The 13,176-nt window shown below is 35.5% G+C and overlaps 1 protein-coding gene across 1 annotated transcript; it reads right to left on the bottom strand.

Annotated features, from left to right (window-relative positions):
* Positions 1-11,355: 11,355 nt before the first annotated feature.
* On the bottom strand, positions 11,356-12,907 carry LOC112028702 (G-type lectin S-receptor-like serine/threonine-protein kinase At5g35370). The gene has a single exon (XM_065778168.1). It carries the CDS (start codon positions 12,806-12,808, stop codon positions 11,657-11,659), a length of 1,152 nt encoding a protein of 383 aa, XP_065634240.1. The 5' UTR covers positions 12,809-12,907; the 3' UTR covers positions 11,356-11,656.
* Between the last annotated feature and the right edge of the window lie 269 nt (positions 12,908-13,176).

Below are 13,176 nucleotides of genomic sequence, written 5' to 3'. Positions count from 1 at the left end.
AGTCCCGTCCTGAAGGTCATTTATGAAACCCCGGACTCAAATAGGGACTGGAGAGTCGTTACTTTTTTATGGAAGGAGAGGACTGGATGTGTCATCCAGGGGAGACGGACTTCATGCCCGTCGACACAGTTTGGGGCATTTTAAACTCATCTGGTATGGTCCGTCATAAATCACTCCGTACATCTATGTAATTTGTAATGTTTCTAACCTCCGTCTTCTATGGTGCAGTTCGACAGCGTCCCCAAATTACACTTGAGGAATTCAGTTTCCTTGAGAGAATTTTTTCCAAGACAACACCAGAGGAGAGGACGTGGGCCAAGCTCGTCAACCTCAATACTATCCACTGGTATTGTACGGTCCCGAGCCCACCCCGGCGGCTTTAAAGTACGAGAAACAGACTCGTCTGCGTAAGTCCGTCTACCCTCATGACCTTTTTTTTTTGTATCATTATTATTGTTCCTTAGTCCGTCATCCTTTTTCAGAGATGGAGGATGCGAAGAGACGAGCAGCCATAAGACTTCAAGCTGCGAAGAACAAGCAGGCAAGGACGGACCCCATGGGGACGGGCTCCAGTAAGCCATCTTTAAAGCGGAAGCTGCCCGTGAAAAGCGACCGTCCACCTAAGCAGCCCAAGGTCCCCTTGGACCCGGTCTTCGGCTTGATGGCTGAGGGGAGTAAGTCAGTTACTCCGGCCAAGCATGGCAAAGGCAAGGGGCTGATGACGGGTCAGCCAGGCGAGCAGAAAAAACCACCCATCTTATTCGCGAGGATTCCAAGTATGCCTTGGAGAAGCTGTCGTCGATCATTACTACCGACGACTACGAGGATCTTGGGAATCACTCGACGGAGGCGATGGGGGAGACGGGCCTCTTCAGCATTGCCCAGGTAATTATTCCGTCGTCCTTAGTCCATCTGTTCATCATTTTTTAACTTATATTTTGCTTACTCATTTTCGTTGTCCCTCAGGCTATGATCATGATGAAAGGCCTTATGGGACGGTGTCTCAACCACGAGACGACCATTGGCCGGATTCGTGAGAAGGCTAAGGTGACGGAGGAGGAGCTGCTCGACCTGAAGGCCTGGAAGGTCACTCAGGAAAAGAAGCTGAGGATGGCCGAGACGGCCTGGGATGAGGCCGTTCAGCTGGTGCAAAGTCTGAAGAAAGACTTGGTGGACAAAGACAATGAAGTCCGTCATGCCAAGGAGGACGCCGTACGCGAGTACCGTGACTCCAAGAGGTTATCGCGGAGCTGAGTCTGGTTTATAACGACGGGTTCGATGATGCCCTCCGTCAGGTGAGGAGGTTGTACCCAGAGTTAGACTTGTCCACCGTCACCGTCTTTGCCCCCGAGCCGTCCACTGCCCAGCCTGCTCAGTCGGAGGATACTGACGCTCTCTTTGATGAGGATGGCCTTGTCCGCGAAGCTCCAATGGATCACACTGCTGCGGACAGCAAGGCTAAAGACGTTGGGGACCGTCCAGATGAAGAGGGAGACGGAGCTTGATTATGTTAATTTACTTTGTAATAACTTAGTTTTTTTTTTTTTTTTTTTTTTATTGTAAGTGTGGAACAATTTTTAACACCCGTCATGTTTTATGGGGTTTATATATACATTGACCGTTCAGCAGGTTTATTTTAGGCTGGGTCCGTTGACCTTCTATTTTATCTTTGTGGAATGCATGTCTTTATTTTTAACGTATATTTTCATTCTTAAGTAAGCTTCGTCCTGCTTATTATGGTGTGCTCCTTCCATTACTTGCCGTCATCTCTTTGGATGATTTGTATGACTTGGAAATATTATTTGCTTTTGAATGGTCCGTTAATTATTGAACATGTCCGTCATGCATAATTGAACCCTACCCGTTGGGTCGACTGATTGTCGTACCAGTCCGTCGGGTATCTTATTTAATTCCCTTTTGGGGTCCGTCCAACTAGTGGTCGTTATCCTGGGTTGGACAAAATACCTTGGAATGTCTTATGTGACTGAACGGACCGAATATGGTCCGCGGACGCCCGAATAAACGGATCCGTCATTTGCACGGGCCTCCAATGGACGGACCTGATGTGAACGGGCCGGATATGGACGGAGTGAAGGAAGGTGGGCTAGTTGTCCATGGGCCTGTTGGGCCCCTAATGGGGGATGTTTTGACCCACTCTCATAAGGGCCCAAATAGAGTCCTTGCGCTAGTAGGACTCTGGAAATCTTATATATTTGGTAAAGATCTTCCCCATAAGGAGGAGATTTATTCATCACGTTTAGGATTCTACAAGGAGAGTCCTATAAGGAAAAGACTTCCGCGCCAAGAAAGGGATGTCAACCTCATGCCACTGTAAAAGCCCCAATACCCTCACAAGCCAAGATACACATAATTAACCCCTCTCTAGCACTCTAGAGTTGTGAGAATACTTTCTGACTTAACCTTCGGAGGGTGTTTGGCTAGCACCACACCAGTGTCCTTCGATAGGTTTTCTCTTTTGTTTCGTGTAGGTTAATATACGAAGCGAAAGGAGCATCGTGCGACTCATTGGTGGATTTTCTTGATTCATCACATTACAATTTATATTAGTGGAATCTAGAATTAATAGATCAAATATTCTTAAAAATTAAATTCTAAATGGCGGCGAACGTAAGCGTCTTGGTGAGCACGGAGGCGTCGAGGCCGAGCAGGGCGACGGCGCCGAGAGAAACAAGGAGTGGGAGACAGAGAGACAGAGTGGGGTTTGAGAGGAAAGGATTGGAGGTTGATGGTGAGACTAACGGAGAGATGAGAGAGAAAGAGGAATAAAAAAACAATAAAAACTTATGCCACAACTGTCCATACAGTGGTAAATTTGTGAGGATACTGTTCACATGTGGCAAAAATAATAAGATTTGGAACATCTGATAAAGGGGGTTTTTTGTGTTTGGTGAGCCAAATGTGCCAAATATTTGGCATTTGGCACATTTGGCACAGCTGCTACGGATGCTCTAATATGGAACCATTGGGTTGCTCGATTTCAATTTTTGAACATAAATTAATATTTTTATCACACATGGCCTTCTATTATGTTACACTAGTAAGTTGTCCTTGCAATGCATGGATAATGTTGTAATATTTTATGTAAATTGTTTTTGGAAAATATTATACATATATTATAGCATATTTATTATAAAACTTTGTTAGTAATGAATTCATCATAAAAAGTAATAATTATAAATTACACATATATATCTATTATAATTATTTTGTTCAAGTAATGAGCAATAATTAAAACAATTTTGGAGTAATATTGTATAATAAAAGTTGATAAAAGAATATTAATTCATTCTATATTATTGATTTTTATTATGTGATGTAATAAAAAGCTTCATTACGATTTTTTTTTTCCTTCAATTAATTATAAATTACACATATATATCTATTATAATTATTTTGTTCAAGTAATGAGCAATAATTAAAACAATTTTGGAGTAATATTGTATAATAAAAGTTGATAAAAGAATATTAATTCATTCTATATTATTGATTTTTATTATGTGATGTAATAAAAAGCTTCATTACGATTTTTTTTTTCCTTCAATGCTTTGTTATTGCGGTATGGTGACGTTTGTTATCATCATTAGTTTCTCCATCTTCAATGTTTGAAGTTTAGTCCGTCCATATTTGTTCATTTTTTGAGGTGTTAGTCACAAATGAATTGGCACCGAGAAATTCTTGATTGGATCTTACAAAGTTTGGACTTTGTCATTAAAAATTTTTGTAGGCATTTGCATTTATATTAAACTTCAATGATGTGACAGTTTTTTGTAAATGTTTTTATTTTTTATTTTCGTTAATTTTGGAATAGTGCAACAAAAAAAATTACTATAGCATATTTGATTGTGTATATATTTTTTTTCTTTCATACCTTTTTGTCATTTGAAGATCCATAAAAAATCTTAGCAATTATGTAATTTTTAAAACCTTCCTTTAGACTGAATTCATTCAAATGAAGTAGGAAAATTCATTTTTTTTCCTATTTTTTTTTTTTTCAAATCATGTGAGATTCCTTCTCTGTATCTCAGTTTATTTTTCAGCAAGATCTCTTGTAGATTTATTTAGGATTTTCTTAGCATCTCGATCAAATATCACAAAATTTGTTTTGTCAATTGCATAAAAAATTTCAATTTGAATCATGTATCTTAAGTAGTTTGCAATTGTGGTTGCATGTGCGTGTGTGTGTGTGTGTGTGTGTATGGTAATTATCTAGAGATAAATATATTATAAATTTTTGGAGAGTATATAGTTAATGTGAGTGCCTCTAACTTTGGGATAGAAAGATTTGTTCTTGTTTCACATTTTGCACACCAAAATGATGCTGCATGTGGTTTGACATTCCTTTCACAAAGTACGCACAAAATGTAATACCAACTCATTGTTATATCAATGTTACTTATCGTTGCTGTAAGGACGCAATTCAGGTACCTGGCCCAAATGATAAATGAACTTAGGCCCAAAAAGCCCAATACAATGAATTTGTAAAGAGTAGGTTGGAAAACTGAGATTTAATGAATAAGTCAACAAATAAAGTGGGTTCAAACGACAAGAAAATGTAGATAGACTAGTTTAAACTAAAGAAAACTGTTATCGGCACAGTCCGAGGAGATCAGTTCTTATATATTGATTCTCAAGTTTGATTATAAGTTCAGTTCTGGATTGCTACATTGAACTTGTAATCAAACTTGAGAATCAATATATAAGAACTGATCTCCCTAGACTGTGTCGAGGACAGTTTTCTTTAGATTAAATTAGTCCATCTACATTTTCTTGTTGTCTGAACCCACTTTATTTGTTGGTTGATTCATTAAAGCCAAGTTTTCCAACCCACTCTCTACAAATTCATTGTATTGGGCTTTTTGGGCTTAAGTTCATTTATCATTTGAGCCAGGTACCCGAATTATGTCCTTACAGTTGCAATACTCTAGCTGTTCACATCTTGCAATGAACTTTGAAATTAATATGTATTATTTTTTTAATATAAATAATATGATGTAATTTTTTTTTAATGTAAATGATGAGTATAATTTGAAATGATTAACAATCCTGTTTCGTAGAATCTCATTTAATGCATTTTATCTTTACTATTGTCTTCATATTATTTAAAGATAAATCGTTCTATGAAAATTGTTTTGCATGTATTTTTGGCATTTCTTATATAGGATCATGTTTTTTACCATTCCTATCATTGAATTTTTTTAAAAGAAAATATTAAGTTAATGGCATTTTGTGAGATAGTATATGCTATTTATTAGACTTTTTGTTATTATAAATTTTAGAAATATGCACTTGTCAATTATTTCAACAATCTCAGAGATCTCAAGATTTATATATATTTTTGTTGTACTGGTCGACGACAGAGAATTTGTCTGCATAAACTGCATAGAACATTATTAATAAACAAAAGCATTTTGAATTGAAATTGGGGGAAAATGGAGACATGATTTCATGAGAATGAGATTTTCTAGAAGTATCATCTATACGTGGGGGCAGTGGCGGAGGTAGGAATTTAGGTTAGGGGAGGCAAGATTAAAAGTAAAAAACTAATCTAAAAAAATTAATCAATATTAATAACAAAATAAATAAACAACTATATATATGCTAATGTAATTGTCATATAGAATCTAACATAAAATCTAAACTTTAATTTATCTTTTCACACCTAACTTAATTTACTCAATTTCCCTTGACGATTTTTCATCTTTTGAAACTGTTGCATGAGTTGTTCACACTCAATAATCTTGAATATATCTTTCCTATTTCGTTTTGCTGTAGGATCTTTTTTTTTTTTTTTTAAATCATTATTAGGTGGGTCCCATTACTGCATGATTTCCAATTTTCTTTCCTTTTGTCAATTCTAAATAGATACTTTTTTTTTTTCCTTGTAAAAGATACTAACTTTCTTAATCCTAAATTTTAGTATATTTCTTATTTTTGATTGACCAAATAATTTTGGTTCATTTTTAATTTGGTCCTTAAAGATAAAACCTTGGTTCGGTAGATGTTGGTTTAACATGCTAAGAATTGCAAGTCACCACTTATAGCCAAAGCAGATTTGGCCAAGTTTGATCATTTCAAATAATAGAACAGAATGCTCCAGGATATCAAGCACATCGGCCAAATTGCGGTCGAAATCCACATTGAGCAAAACATGAAGAGTTATACTGTCTTTGTGCTATATTGATATATATTACACAATTACGTTGAGACACCAAATTTCTGTAATAAGTTCCAATGGAGGGAGAGCAAGAACCAAGGGAATCGATACCATACCATACCGGCCGGTATATTCCTCATCGGAGCTTAAAACGGTACAGAAACACGTGTTTCATTTCAATTCAAATACCGGTCATACCGGGTTGTTCGACTGTACCGGACGAAATATCATGCTTCGGCCGAAAAAATCATACCGGACCGGAACATGACTTTCAGATCAAAAAGAAAGAAAAATTTTCAGATCCAGTATCTCTCTCATCTTTCAGTAACATACTAACTTATGTTATGAATACCGCTTCGGACCCCGTTTTGGTTTGTCCAATGGAATGGAATATTTCGGTACCGGTTAATTTTGGCATACCGTTTTAGGGTGTTTCAAGATACCTAAAAAATAATATATATATATATATATATTCTTGTAGAACATAAAATTGTCAATTCTAATAAATAAATAAATAAATATCAAATAATACTAATCATTTAGTCTTAACTCTTAAGTCTTAAACATCAATATAATATCAATTTAACATCACAATTCACACAATAAAAAGATTTACAAGTCAATAACTAAATATCAAATAATAGAAAATATTAAGCCTTAACTCTTAAGTCTTAAACCTCAATATTTAGTTAATTTAATTATACAAAATAATGTTTTTAATTTTCAGTTTTTCCTATTCATTCATTTTCTCTAAACCAATCCCACCACCAACTGCCATATCTTCGTATCTTTTGATTCAGTTTTTAACTTTTCTTTCTTCTATGTCACACGTGTCTTTGGTCTTCTCTTCCCTATTTTCATCTTTCTCTTTGTCCCATCTATCACCGATTCCAATATTCCCATGTTCATTGCAACCGTATATTCAAAATGTCTTTTAAGTTCTCTCTATACTCTTCTATTCAAAAGTTTTGCCTCTCACTTATCCTTCTGTCTCTTTTAAGTCTTAATAGTCTTATCTCCTCCATCTCTCAGCATTGTTCATCTCCAAGGATTTCTCTTTGGGTCTGCTGCTTTGTAAATTTGTTGGCACTAATCTCATCTTTTAATTTTTGTTCTCATCTTCATCATCATCTTTATCTTCTTCTTCTTTTTCTTATTTTTTTTTTCATTAAGTCAGTGAGGCTTATATTGAATATCGGCCAGATTTCACCGAAACGAATCGGAATGCCTGAAACACATCAAAATAGGCCGAAATTTTATCCGAGGTGGAATAGGGGGTGTGTCATTTCAGTTTGAATAGCGGTATGAAATTTTTCGGCCATTCCAACCGGAACGGAACGAAATTAATAATAGTCTCACTATGCTGCTGCCGCCGCCAGAAAGTCACCGCCACGTTGCCAGAATCCCATTTTGCCAATCTTCTTCTCCTCCCACTTCTTCTTCGTTAAATAATCCAGACCCTCTTTCTTCAGTTCTTGGCTTTTGTTTTGTTTTGTTTTAGACTTTAGGGGTGGCAAATGATTGGGTTTGGATAGGTTCAGGTTAGGCATAATTGGGTTGGGTATATAAAACTCATTTACCCATTTAAAACCCATTTAACTAATTGCTTTTAACCCAAATTCAACCCAACCCAATTATTATGGGTAAACCCCAACCCACTCAATTACCCAATTATCAAAATTACCAAAATGCCACTAAAGTGAAAATGACCAAAGTACTCTAAAATCTTCAAAAATGACCAAAATACCCCCGAAACCAAAAAATGACCAAAATAACACAGAAACTCAGAAAATGACCAAAATACCCTTGAAACCCAGAAAATGACAAAAATACCTCCGAAACCTAAAAAATGACCAAAATACCCCCGAAAACAAAAAATGACTAAAATACCCCTGAAACCTAAAAAATGACCAAAATATCCCAAAATCCATAAAACGACCAAAATACCCCCGAAACCAAAAAATGACCAAAATACCCCCACTACTAAAAAATTCGATATTTTACCTTTATTTTGTTAGAAGATAAATATTCATCCCACTACTAAAAAAAATGCCCATTACTAAAATCTTTTTTTTTTTTTTCAAAATTCTAAGTGTTGTTGATCGTATATTATTAATTAAAAACTATGACTGTTCAGGTCTCAAATCTTGGTTTACATAACACATGCATAACAAAAATTGATGTCTTTTATATCTTAATTAACATGGGTCCAAGCAAGGACAAAATATATAGCAAATATTGGACCCCAATTTGTTTTCCTTTGAAAGAGTTGAACTTCATTTTTCACTATGGCTCCTTCAATTAAAGTTATAAATTACAAAATCACAATACAAAATTAGCTTAATGCCTCCTTGTTTTCGTGGTTATTATATCATTAATATTTTGTACAAAAAGCACCAAAGGAGTACATACACCTACTAATCACTAGTCACTAGTACTACTATAGTGGCTTATATTCCATGAAAGTATACAGAGTTACAGAGCCACATACACACAATAATTTCTTAGTTTTTAAGCTTTGGTGAGGTTTGATTTCTAGGGTTTTTTTGGTGGTGAGCTTGATCTTCGGCAATGGAGGTTGCTACTGGTTCTAAAGGAGAGAAGAAGAAGCCACCTGAGGTTGAGAACAAGACGAGGCGGAAAATGAAGTCCTATGCTGGTTTGTTTATTTTCCTGAGCTTATTTTAGCTGGTGATTGGAGGTCGAGAAATTGAGGGAAAATGAATACCTAACCCAGAAATGTCTGAGGTGAGGGCTGGGTTTTTTTTTTTTTTTTTTTTGGGTGGGGTGGGTTGGGTTGAGTAACTGAGTTTGGGTATTTTTTTTTTGGGTTAAATGGGGTTAAATGGGGCTTTAGTTCAAACCCAGTTATTACTGAGTCTAATTAAGTTGATGCCCATTTAATTCAACTAATAATTGGATGAGTTTGGGTTTAATTAGAGTGGGCGAGTTTGAGTGGACAAATAGGTCTGGGCTTACTTTGCCACCCCTAATTTTAGTTTGTCTTTCCAGTTTTTTTGTTTTGTTTTAGTTTGTCTTTTCAGTTTCATTTGTTTTGTGCTTTTTGTTTTATGTGCTTGGCATCTTTTTGTTTTGTGCATTTTATTGTTTTGCGTGCCTAACACCACTCACGTGAAGATGAATTCAATCTTAACTTCCTTTTATTAAGTTTATTTATTTATTTTTTATTTATATATTCTTTTTTTAACTTTAACTAGGGTACACCAATTACCAAATATATCAATTTCTAATGGATTTATTATAATAATAATAATAAGAGCTTGGTTAATGTGTGCCCAGTTAAATTATTCATTTTTGGAAATATTTTCTCGAAAATTGAAAAAACTGTCAATACTTTTTCAATTTCGGAGAAATTTTTTCCAAAAATGAAAATTATTGTGTGCCCTCAGAGCCCACATTAGCAAAATCCTAATCATAATAATAATAATAATAATTAACAAAACCTACTACCATGTGTCATCTAAAAAATCTGGAGTCCTTTGGCTAAATATTGCTAAATTTAAAACATATTTGCGTTATACGTACTGTTACAAGTTATTTAGGGGAATGAGGAGAGAGATTGAATTTTGGCAACAGTGTTGCCGAAATTCAAGAAAAAGTAGGAGAAAGAATGAGGAAAAGGGAGGAAAGAGAAAAACTTGAATTTCGGCAACAGTGTTGCTGTAATTCATTTGCCCAATTTTCCTCACCTGCCCGGATGTGTGAGTGTGAGAAGTGTAATGAGTGAGTGTCAAAAAAAAAAAAGTAATTATGGCAATGGTATTGCCGAAAATGGTAGGGGAAAAAAAGTGAATGCCAAAATTTGGAAAAGAATTAAAGAAAAATATAATGTGCTCGTACACAGTATTTTTACAATATTTTCACAATAAATCAAAGGTAACTAGTTATTATTAGTTCAAATTTAAATTTAACATTGAGATTACTATTTTAATATAACAATAACAATAAGTAACAACCTGATACTTAGAATTTGTTGTAAAAATTGTGTGCACTTAATTGAAAAAAAAAAAAAAAAAAAAACTTTTTTCCCAATTGTGGCAATGGCATTGCCAAAATTCAGCAATGCCATTGCCACAATTGGGAATTTTTTTTTTTCCCCATTTTTGGCAAATCCATTACACTTTTTTTTTTTTTTTAAGAAATGATAAGTGCACACAATTTTTACAACAAATTCTAAGTATCAAGTTGTTACTTATTGTTATTGTTAGATTAAAATAGTAATCTCAATGTTAAATTTAAATTTGAACTAATAATAACTAGTTACCTGTGATTTATTGTGAAAATATTGTAAAAATATTGTATACGTAGCACATTATATTTTTCTTTAATTCTTCCCAAATTTTGGCATTCACATTTTTTTCCCCCTACCATTTTTGGCAATACCATTGCCACAATTACTTTTTTTTTTTTTTTTTTTGGGTACTCACTCGTTGCACTTCTCATACTCACACATCCGGGCAGATGAGAAAAATTGGGCAGATGAATTACGGCAACACTGTTGTCAAAATTCAAGTTTTTCTCTTTCCTCCCTTTTTCTCATTCTCTCTCCTACTTTTTCTTGAATTTTGGCAACACAGTTGCCGAAATTCAATCTCTCTCGTCATTCCCCTAAATAACTTGTAACAGTACTTATAACACAAATATGTTTTAAATTTAGCAATATTTAGCTAAAAGACTCAAAATCTGTGTTATTAACTTTAATAATTAAAAACAATATCAATGTATAATGAATTTTAAAAGATAGTATTTTAACTAAAACTTAAGCATCAAAGATATTTAAATGAGTTTTTTTTTTTTTTTAAAGATATTTAAATGAGACGTTTTGTAATTTATAAATATTTTTAATAAATTGTGTGCATTTTGACTTATACTAACATAGTTTGTACACTCAATTATTATTAAATTTGAACTCTTCATAAAATAGCGGTAATCTCAAAACGGTATGCCGACGGTACCGAAATATTTCGTATCACTGGCTAAATTGGTAACAACCTTTGGTACAAAATTAACTCAATTGACGAGAACTGATGCATTGATATTTGAGAAAGAAAGTTTACAAGCTGCAAAAAAATTGTTATCTTTATTATTTAACTACTTTGGTTAAAAATGGAGGGCTAGTTGATGCAATTGGAATTGTTCAAATTATATCAGGCCTGATAGAACTCCAAGGTACTAATGATAATACCAATTTTTCATATCAAAATCAAATAATATCAACCATGAAGAGTCACAAAGGTGGAATCTTCTACCACGCTATTTAACAACAATTTTACTATCTAAGCCAAAAGAACCAAAACCTGCATATCTAAAATTGGGCAGCGGAAATTGCAGGCAATATTGGTAGATACAATTCAAGCATAGAGAGTCTGCAGCTTCAGAAACCTGCAGCCAAAACTCTCAACACATACACATCCTTATTCAGCCAATATTTCTTAATAACTAGTACAGAAACTCTGTGCACTACCTGGGGCCAGAAAGCTGTTGTGAAGAGATGTAAGACATTGGGTTATATGAAACACCTGCAGCACTATTAGAAGTAGCATTTATATCTGGATACAACCCCAAGTCCTTCAGCTCATTGGACCCTTCCATTCTTGACTCCTCGATGAATCTCTGGCCATAGAACCGCAAGAAATTTAGTGACTCAGACCTCGGCTCACCCAAAGACAACCCACCTTCCAACATGCCAACAACGTGAGCCATAGAAGGCCGCAGCGCTGGATCTTCATGCACACAACACAAGGCAATCCGCACTAGCTTCTCAACCTCTTCACTTGTCACGCGTCCCTCTAACCTTGGGTCTGCCAGTTCCAAGTACCTTCTCTGCTGATGCATTTCTAGCGCAAATAGAGGGAAATATATTAGTCTGTGTTCCGAAACAGAAGGGGATGAGGATGAGGCATTTCCTTCACTGCTACTAGTTTTTGTGCTATGGCTCCAGGTTTGTATTGAGCAATTTTTTCTTGCCCTCACAATCTCTAGTAAAACCAACCCATAACTATATACATCAGCCTTGTCGGAAATTGTGGAACTCATTATCCACTCAGGTGCAAGATAGCCTCGAGTTCCTCTCATTGTTGTAAATAGGAAAGATTGTTCAGGATTTAGCAGCTTCGACAGCCCAAAATCTGAGATTTTCACTTGTAAGTTGTCGTTCAAGAGAATGTTTTCTGGCTTCACATCGCAGTGGATAATTCTGTGCTCACATCCACTATGCAAGTAAGCAAGCCCCCTCGCTGTTCCAATGGCTATTTCCAATCTCTCTTGCCATTCTAGAACAGGACCATTACCGAAGAGTGTACTGCCCAACGAACCTCTGTTCATATACTCGAGAACAAGAAAGCGCTGCCTCCCTTGTGCACAAAAACCTTTCAATCTGACCAAATTGACATGGTGGATGTTCCCAATTATTGAAATCTCAGTACAAAACTCTTTTTTCCCTTGGATTCCCAAACTAGTAATCTTCTTGACCGCCACAACAGTTTTGTCTGACAGAGTACCTCTGTATACAGTACCAAATCCACCTCTACCAATCAGAGTCTTGAAGTTCTCAGTAGCAGCTACAAGCTCTTCATAAGCAAACCTTCTCGGTAAGCCTGGGATAGATATCATCTCTAGCTCTGCAGACGATGACGAGTTACTCCGGTCTAGTTTTACAGTTCTGGTTTTAGAAAGCCGCCGCTTTTTCCTTAACCAAAGGATTGCAATGATTACAGACACTACTAGTATTAAGAATCCTGTTAAAGGTAATAGTACCAAAGCAGTGACTGATAAGTTTTGTTTCTGATTTATGTTAGAAGAACCAACCAAAACTTTAATATAACCCAAACGGTCCTTACTGGGGTCTGTCAAAATGAAAGAACCTAAATGGTTTTCAAGAAGATAACAAGAACCAGAAGAAATTTCATGGAAAAAGCCCAAACAAGAACAATTTTGAGAGCATAAATCTTGGCAAACCAACAGCGTTACATTATTTTTCA

The sequence above is a fragment of the Quercus suber genome, unplaced genomic scaffold (genome assembly GCF_002906115.3).
Source record: "Quercus suber isolate HL8 unplaced genomic scaffold, Cork oak 2.0 scaffold_175, whole genome shotgun sequence".
Lineage (NCBI taxonomy): Eukaryota > Viridiplantae > Streptophyta > Magnoliopsida > Fagales > Fagaceae > Quercus > Quercus suber.
This window is presented reverse-complemented; position numbering and strand designations above follow the sequence as displayed.

What these genes read in the sequence shown, in the direction of transcription:
- LOC112028702 (XM_065778168.1), bottom strand. Translation starts at nt 12,808, where the DNA reads ATGATATCTATCCCAGGCTTACCGAGAAGGTTTGCTTATGAAGAGCTT.